At 36.8% G+C, this 9562-nt stretch overlaps 1 protein-coding gene across 1 annotated transcript; it reads right to left on the bottom strand.

The window, feature by feature from the left end:
* Window positions 1–2252: 2252 nt before the first annotated feature.
* On the bottom strand, window positions 2253–8720 carry LOC131537105 (gastrula zinc finger protein XlCGF8.2DB-like). Its single transcript, XM_058770377.1, has 2 exons — window positions 8323–8720; window positions 2253–3818 (listed from the first exon to the last, which is right to left on the bottom strand). The coding sequence occupies exons 1-2, from the start codon at window positions 8489–8491 to the stop codon at window positions 3007–3009; spliced, it is 981 nt and encodes a 326-aa protein (XP_058626360.1). The 5' UTR covers window positions 8492–8720; the 3' UTR covers window positions 2253–3006.
* Between the last annotated feature and the right edge of the window lie 842 nt (window positions 8721–9562).

Raw genomic sequence — 9562 nt, 5'->3', positions numbered from 1 at the left:
CAGTTGACCCGAAGCCCCAACCGGCTGAGGTGACTGAGCACCTTGTCCCTGTGTTTGCACAACTGCGCTCGAGACTGGGCCAGTATGAACCAGTTGTTGAGGTAGTTGAGAACACGAATGCCTGCTTCCCTTAATGGAACAAGGGCTGACTCCACGACCTTGGTGAAGTCGTGTTGTTAAGATGTTACATGAACTTAGACAGCACAAATAAATTCATGTTCACCTTTTATTTGTATTTAGCCTTCATACAAACAAGAAATGTGAAATCACTGTCAAATAAACATCTCAGACTCACCTTATTAATATTATTATCTTTAACTTTAAACTACAGGCTAACATACACTACCAGTCAAAGGTTTTTGAACAGTAAGATATTAGTTTTTTAAAGAATTATCTTCTGCTCACCAAGCCTGCATTTATGTGATCCAAAATGCAGCAAAAACAGTAACATTTTGAAATATTTACCATTTAAAATAACTGTTTTCTATTTGAAAATATTTTAAAATGTAAGTTATTCCTATGATTTCTAAGATGAATTTTTAGCATCGTTACTCCAGTCACATGATCCTTCAGAAATCATTCTAATATTCTGATTTGCTGCTCAAAAAACATTTATGATGTTGAAACCAGCGGAGTAGAATCTGATTCTCTCCAGCAGGAGGCGCTCTGAGAGCGGCAGAACCAGCGGTTTCCCCGGTAACGGCTGTAATCTAAGCAGCTCTGCTCGTGAACGCTACTTTATCAGATAAAATGAAAGTGCCATCAAAACTATTCTGAAGACAGTATGTTTCCTTTCAGAGATACATTCATATAAATCACCCACTTTTTGAAACGTGCAGTGCTCTTGTTTATTCAACGAAGTCAAACACCACAAATAAATCAATGTATGGGAAATACTGGTAATGTAAATACAAATATCGGAAATGTGTTTAAAAATCATATCACAGTTATTGAAAAAAATTATATCGTGATACATATTGAATTATTGTCAAGCCCTAGCGTAGCGCTGCCTCCACTTGAGCTGAGTGATACTAATATTACTGTATATTAAACAGTATGCTTTACTTGTAGGTCGAACAGTTCTCAAATCGACTTCATGTCAGAGTAATAGCTTACTGATATGTGAGACAAATGTTAAGGTCGAGACTGAGGAGCATTTTGCAAAGGGTAGCAAACTAATGTAGCGATTAACGTAACTTACAATCTTCATAGCTATTGCAACAGCAGCCTCACGCGGTAATCACCAATTATACTGGAACACCGTAATTTACAGCAGATACAAATGCATTCTGTCCTGCTCTACAGTGAACTTAATTTAGCTAGCTACAAACAGGCTAATCTAACCACTAACATAGCCCAATTACTTCAAAAATAAGTTGCTTGCCATTATCTTTCTCCTTCACATTTTACGTAGCCTCTGGAAATATGGACAGTTGCCCACAGCGTCTAAAAGTTAGGCTTCAGGAGTGAGATTGGTTGGTTGAGGGAGAGAACATTAAAGTAAGCCAATCAGAGGCAGAGTAGGGCAGGTCCATTCCTTTGCCAACAGGGGGGAAAAAACGCAGAAAGGTGACAAGTTTGCACCCCTGTAACAATGTGCGTGCTGTCTTCAAGAAGACGGGACTATTGACTGAGAGAAGGTACCGTGAGCGTAAACAAACAACGTCTACCTAATGTTTTTGCTCTGGTTGGCTTGTCATCAGAAAAGCCCAAAAACAAATAAAACCTGACAGTGGACACATACCTCGATTGCATGAAGAGAACAGTATGGACTGTCAATCCTCCAAAGAGAACTTGAGGTAAAATATTGTTTTTATTTGACCTTTGTTCACTCTGTTGCAGTAGTCCCTCAGGGAAACATCATAAATGCAGGAGTATTGTTTTCATGGCTCTAACATTTCCTCCATTGTAGGCACTGGACACGCCTACATCTTGTCGCTCATGTCACTGGAAATCACTGGCTCTCCATTGAAATGAATGGGATTGTGTTGCTTTGTCACTGTGTGCCGCTTGTAGTGTGAACGAGGCGTTATCTTGCTGCTACTACATTGTTATAACTTTGCTGTGTTTGAGTCATTTTTCAGCATGTTTTTTCATGTTTATTCTCAGCAGATGACGTGTTGTTTTATGGGACAAAATTAACCGCGCCCTTGGTGCAACCAATTTGGGCCCCACACGGATGTGTTCATCAGTTAATTGCAGTGGTAAGTAAAGTTTACTTGGAAAAGTCAATATTATAGTACACAGAGAGAGAATATGCACATTTGATTTCATTCAGTACATTTATTTGTGTGGTAGCGTGTTTGCCTATAAACAGAAAAGTCATTTGCGTGTCTATTTTTACACATTTCTTTCATGAAGAGACATATAGTGAACATAAAATTGCCACAAAATGACATCAATCAGAGAGAGAGAGAGAGGGGAAAAAATACTATTGCTACAAGTTTCTATCTTCATGGTGGACACAGGTAGATATTTGAATATACAAGTACGTTTGACAAATTTTGGATCATTTAGTATGTGAAGACTCACATGACGAAAACAAAATATATATAATTTGTCTGAGAATCAGAAAGCCATGTTCATTTAGTTATTGTGCAAACTGTAGACTATACTTATCCTTTTGCACATGTGCTAAAACACCTGCAGTTTGCTTATATTAATAAGATATTCATATCTGGTGTGAAGAAGAAACTAACTGTTCAAAGAGCTTAACATATTTCATAGTTTATTAATTTAGAGAGAAAAAAAAAAGTTCACATCCTAAAAATTGGATCAAAGGGACTGAGAAATTTTAAAATGTCAGCAATGTTCTGAATTTGTTTTTAATTTCTTTATAATGTCTGTTTTGTTTTTATTTTTAAATAACAAAAAGAACCAGTAAGAATACTTAAAATTTCAGATGGATCAGAAGTATCAGGAAGAGCAGTAACACCTTTAAAACCTTAACAATATCCACCCCTACACAGCACACAAGTTTCAGTCATCAGATGCAAAAATTCACTTTTACATGTTGTTTGAGCATAAATGTGTGTTGGCAGTGTGAACCTTAAGGTGTCCTTTCTGTGTAAAAGTCTTTCCACACTGAGAGCAGCTGAAAGGCCTTAACCCAGTATGAATTAACATGTGATTCCTCAGGACTCCTTTACATATGAAACTCTTTCCACACTGAGAGCAGCTGAAAGGTTTTATTCCAGCATGAATTAACATGTGTTTCTTAAGGCTTGCTTTACGTGTGAAAGACTTTCCACACTGAGAGCAGATGAAAGGCTTTTCTGAAGAGTGAGTTAGCAAATGATTCTCAAGGTGTCCTTTCTGGGTAAAACTCTTTCCACACTGGGAGCAGGTAAAAGACTTAATCCCAGTATGAATTAGCATGTGCTTCTCAAGGCTTGCTTTACGTGTGAAAGATTTTCCACACTGAGAGCAGCTGAAAGGCTTTTCTGAAGAGTGAGTTACCAAATGATTTTCAAGGTGTACTTTCTGTGTAAAACTCTTTCCACACTGAGAGCAGCTGAAAGGCTTTATCCCAGCATGAATTAACATGTGATCCTTAAGGTTTTTGTTACATGTGAAAGTGTTTCCACACTGAGAGCAGCTGAAAGACTTTTCCCCACGATGAATTCTCATGTGTTTCGTAAGGCTTCCTTTCTGTTTGAAAGTGTTTCCACACTGAGAGCAGCTGAAAAGCCTTTTGACGTCTGTTTTTTGAATGCTGCAACTCACTGATTTTTCTCCATTGACATCATGATCTTTCTGATCCTGATGTTTCTCCACTTCATTCAGATCTTGTCTTTCCTCTTTCACTTTCATCAGGGCTAAAATGAAATCATTAAAAATAGGAAAATCAATGGGAACATTGGGAAAATAAAAAGGATAAAATATTTGTGTACAGACGAAAACAATGTCAAAACTATCCCTTTTCACACAGATCCATGAAAAGGACTAAAAACGCTGCATTATGCTGCCAGGCCAGTAGATGGTGATGTTATATTGTAAAGAAACTACACATCTATAGGCTGAACATGTAATACTCATGCACATGATGTTACTGTTTTTACAAATGGGGATCCCTTTTACAATGCTGTTGTCTGTGTGTGAAAATAAAAAAAATTAAAATGCTAAGAAGCAAAATATATTGTTGTGTAAATGTAACTTTTGAAGTATTGTGATAAGTATTTGTCTAATCTAAATTATTTCACAGCTGAAATCTGCAGGTATCAGCGCTTCAAATTGAATGTTTTAAAGGAATCATAAACTGCATTTTTTTTCATTATTATTTTATAAAGTTTTCTGAGGTGCACATTTATAATGTCTTTACATAGAAATAAATGATGTTAGCCTCTGATTTGAACGCTCTGTTTGAAGGGACGTGTCTGCTGTGAGACTTCACTGTGAGCAAATTACAGTCTGTTTGATCTTATCATTACATATCTTTTTCTGCAGTCTCATGAAATGCTTTCATCATAACTAACAGGAAAAAAAGTTTCGTACCGTACCGCTCAGTGGAAAAGAGCCATAAGAGAACCATATGGCGTCAAAAGTGGGACAAAACAGCGCAAGCACATGAACAGCGCGCAAGCGAGTTACAGTACTGCACGCACGTAAAATGGAAACCTGAAGAAATGGCAAATTCCAAACTCGAGCACAAAAAATCTGATTGTGTGCACATTAGGGGTTGAACGACTTCTGATTTTTTTACAGTCGACTTTTATGTTATGAAGGTCGAGTCGAAGTTGACTAGTCACTGATGACGTCATTAATGAACAAATATGTTTGGAGCTGTGACGAACACCTTGTGCACAGCTATGGCATATGACACAGTGCTGCCCACATGGCTATTGCTCCTATAACAGCTAATTTTTATCAGTTCTTTTGTCTTTGGGTCATTATACTTCTCACAGATTTCTGCTCGTTCTAAATCATATACAGATAAAGTAGCACAGTAAAGATTACATTCATATGAATGCATTAGTGAGAGCGATTGCGTGTGTGAATTAATTCTAACTGGCAGCGACTCTCTACTAGTAGTGAAGCTGTGGGATTGGTAACACTTCATTTCAATAGTCCACTTTAGACATTCTACTAACAGTAAGTAACTTTGCAACTACTGTACATGTCAACTAGCAGTCATTAGAGTATTAGTAGACTGTCTGCTTAATATCTTCTAACACTTTATTTTGATGGGTCCACAATATACAACATACTGACTATCAGATACTTTGCAAGTATATGTCAACTTATTCTACTAACCCTAAACCTACCCTACTGAGAGTTAGTAGACATGTAGTTGCTAATTAATGAGAATTAGTTGACATGTAGTTGACACTTAGTTACAAAGTTACTTATAGTTAGTAGAATGTCTAAACTGGACTATCGAAATAATGTGTAACCGTGGGATTTAGTCATTAAGAAATATATGCTTGAACTGTTCAGTTTCTAAGCTATTTTATTGAGAAATCACAGAACAGTGTTGACAATACACTTCCGCGCTGAACGATTCTGTGCACGCGCAATCTGCGAGGAATGTACGCGCTACTGTCTGAAGCCTATGTGTGTGCGTTACAGATCAGCAGCGCATTATATTAGAATGGCGATTAACTGACCTGTACTATAAGCTGTTTAAAACGTGCTTTCTCCGGTTCAATTTCGAGCATCCAGTAATAAAATCACATGTCTTGTGGAGCGCTTTCAGAGTATGCATTTAGACTATTTGTCATTTTAACTGTTTGGAAATGCAGCGTAAATGTGGAAGTCCTTCAGAGGTTTCTTATACTCTTGTGCCCTCTATAGGACCAGCGACTAGTCGATGTCAAGCTTAAAGCATCATGGCAGAGCATTAAAGTCGACTAGTCGGTGTAACCCCTGGTGCACATATACGTGCTGCAAGGACAAATAACAAAACCGTAAGCAGAACCCATGCAGACGCACAGATCTAAACACACGCGTGAACTGAACCCTTCATGCAAAGGAAGTTTTGACAGTCAGGGGGCGGGGCCCAAACATATGTTTGTTGTGTTCACAAATGCTATTGACTGCTGGCCATATCCTATATTGATTGGCTGCTCGTCGTCTGACTGGCTGTTGTTGGCCTTCTCCTGACGAGGACAAACGAACAGGAGGAATGGACCATATATAGCTAGATAGATAGACAGATATACACTATATTGCCAAAAGTATTGGGTCACCCCCTTCTAATGAACAGGTTTGACTACTTTAGTAATTTCCATGAGTACAAATCTTAATGTTTAAGCATATAATGATATTCTAGGAAATTGTGTGCTTCTAATATTATAGCAACAGTTTGGACAGGACCCTTTTCTATTCTAACATGACAATGCCTCTGTGCATAAGGCAAGGTTCAAAAAGAAATGATTGATTTAGTCAGTGTGGAAGACCTTGACTGGTCTGCAGAAAGCCAAGTCCTAATCCAAGCTGAACACCTCTGATGTGACTTTAAATGCAGATCTTGAGCCAAAAACTCTTTACCAAACACCAATGACTTGTAAATACACTATATGGACAAACGTATTGGGATACCCCCTTCTTTAGAACAGAAAAAGGTACTTCCAAAACAGTGGCAACAAAGATGCAAACAACCCTTTCGCACCGCAGGAACCTTTTCATAGTACCCAAACTAATTGTGGAACTACCCACTTTTGGGCGTGTTCGCACCGCGGGAACTAGGAACTGTTTTAGTTCCCGGAACTCTGTTTGGAGGAACTAAATTAGCTCCTACTTCAGAGTAGGGTCTAAAACAGTTCCATAGGAACTATCGTGACGTAAGTGTACGCTGATTGTATGAAAACGCCCTCACCCGCCATGATTTAAAACGGCGTGTAAACACATACTGTGTAAACATCGCATCAACTTAATATTACCTTTAAATGGTACTGGAAAATAGTTCGCGCAAAATCGTCCCAGTACTTTAGTACTGTACTTTTAGTTCTGGAACTAACGCGGTGCGAAAGGGGCTATAATTCACGTATTTACAAATTGTATTTCCATCTCTGTTCCAACAGTTCTGGAAGTGTCTAAAATGACTGTACCCATATGTACAAGTTATTGGTGTTTGGTAAAGAGTTTTGGGCTCAAGATCAAATGACACATAATAGTGACTAACATTTAATACAGATAAATACGGTTGATTCTGATCTTATTAATCAGATCTTGTATACACTGCAGCAACGTGATTTCTAGTTTGGAGCACTTACACCCAGTGACTAAATATTTTAATCACTTATTAGCCATTTCAGAAGAACATCCATCAAAAACACAGGTCAAATGAATCCTTGTAAATAAAGACGATGAAAAAAAACACTTAAAATAAAGTTACTGAACTGGCAACATTAACCTATAATAACAACAGGTCATAGATGTTGGCATCAGCTTATCATAATCACTGTTTTATTAATGAGGGACAAAAAAGACACTGACTATTTAAAATAAAGCAACTAAGGAGATACCACATTTAGATTTGTTAACGATCGTGTTAAAAGCTATAAATTAATGGAATTCATAAAGAAAGAAACTACTTCTTGTCAGAAGGCCAATCAACAGCCAGTCAGACGGCGAGCAGCCAATCAATACAGGATTTGGCCAGCAGCCAATAGCATTGTAGACACAACAAGTATGCTTGGGCCCCGCCCCCTGACTGTCAAATCTTCCTGTGCCTGAAGGTTTGAGCTCACGCGTGTGGGTTCTGCCCGCAGTTTTGTTATTTGTCCTTGCAGCGCGTATATATGTGTATCAGATTTTTTTTGTGCTCGAATTTGGAATTCTTCAGGTTTACATTTTACGTGCAAGCTTTGTCACTGTGCGTGCAGTACTGTAATTCGCTTTTGAGCTGTGTTTATGCGCTTGTGCTGTTTTGTCCCACTTTTGACGCCATAGATCCATTGATTATAATGATTAAGTGTCCAGATAAACTGGTGTTGTGTGATTGACAGCTTGTTCTTTGATCGCTATCTGTAATTTATCAATTTAAATAACATTGTATTCATGCTATTAGGAGAAGGAATGTTTAGTTTGGTCACTGGCTTGATTTATACACACACAAAAAAACACTGAATAATTTTGAGACAAATAAAATCTGACTGAAATTTAATAATAACACATCAGAAATCACTGATCACAGATCAGACATTAGAATAAATAAGTTTACTTCCATGTTGTGACAATGCTATTCAGTTACATTTCCATAAAAACTTTGAAACATTGATTTAAGACATTTTAATGACAGTTAAGGTCTTATTTTTACATAAAGGATCAGTGGATGTACCACAAACAGTCATTAAAGATGAATGAAGAATAAACACCAACCTCCTTGTTCCTCATGTTTTATTCTCCATGTTTCTGGTTCCTCATGTTTTATTCTCCAAGTTTCTGGTTCCTCATGTTTTATTCTCCAGGTTTCTGGTTCCTCTTGTTTTATTCTCCATGTTTCTGGTTCACTTGTGTTCTCTTCACTCTCTTCTTTAACAAACACCATCTTCACAGCAGCAGATCTCAGTTCAGATGATACTCCTCCAGATATTCCTGCTTGCTTCAAAACTTAATCTCGACTGTGAGAATACAGTTTTTTTTATTGACCAGATTCGAAAACTGTATTTTTATATTTACCGAAACAACATCTCTAGCAGTTTATCATCCCGACATAACAACAACAGAAAGCGCGGTGAAACTAATCTTCTTCATCTGAGGTTTAATGGTGTTTGGCAAACAAACGCATGTGTTTTAGCGCCACCCGCTGGACTGGAGACTGAAGCGGCGAGAGGAGGGATTTTTTTTAAGCACAAATAATAAATGAAAAGGACTTTAAATTATAGACTCACATGGTATTTTATCAGCATAAACTTCGTGTGTGTGTGGATTATAGGAGAAAAACGAGCAAATTGTTACTCAAATATTTAAATGAAAATCACACAATGTTGCAGCATGTAAGTAAATAATAATAATAATAATAATAAAACACTTTATTGTCCCTGTAATGAGTAATGAACGTGGTACATTTTAAATTCATAAATGTGAATATAGATAAATATTAATGAAGTCTGACACAAAAAATATTTCTGGTGCTCTTTATTTTTAAAAGTTTCATGATCATTGTCAGTTTCTGTACAAGAAAAACTGTAAAATGTTAACAATCTAATTACTCTAATTACTCTATTGCAATATATAATGTTTTATTATATATATATATATATATATATATATATATATATTAATTAGTAAGCTTATAAACAATATTTATCATTCAGGCCACTATCCCTGCTGAAAAAAACAATAGAACCCTGCCCAAAACACAATAGAAAATGTATTGGTTTTAATGGTTATAATGGCAATTGTATTGGTTTTAATGGAAACTATAATGGTGTCTGGTATGTGATGGATTCTATTGGTGGGATGTTAAATCCTATTGGAAAAATGCCCAAAACACACTACAAAAAAAGGAATTTTGTAATGGTTTTACTGGAAAAAGCTAATGGTTTATAATGGTATTTTAATGGAAACCATTAGAATTTCTGTGATGGTTTCTATTGGGCTTCTATTGTTTTTTTTT

The sequence above is a fragment of the Onychostoma macrolepis genome, chromosome 03 (assembly GCF_012432095.1).
Source record: "Onychostoma macrolepis isolate SWU-2019 chromosome 03, ASM1243209v1, whole genome shotgun sequence".
NCBI lineage: Eukaryota > Metazoa > Chordata > Actinopteri > Cypriniformes > Cyprinidae > Onychostoma > Onychostoma macrolepis.
The sequence above is the reverse complement of the archived record's forward strand: the minus strand, read 5'-3'. Positions and strand labels throughout refer to the sequence as shown.

What these genes read in the sequence shown, in the direction of transcription:
- LOC131537105 (XM_058770377.1), bottom strand. Translation starts at nt 8,491, where the DNA reads ATGGTGTTTGTTAAAGAAGAGAGTGAAGAGAACACAAGTGAACCAGAA. An exon ending in AAAACATGAGGAACAAGGAG is followed by an intron (nt 3,819 to 8,322) that starts GTTGGTGTTTAT and finishes ATTTCATTTTAG; the next exon opens with CCCTGATGAAAGTGAAAGAG.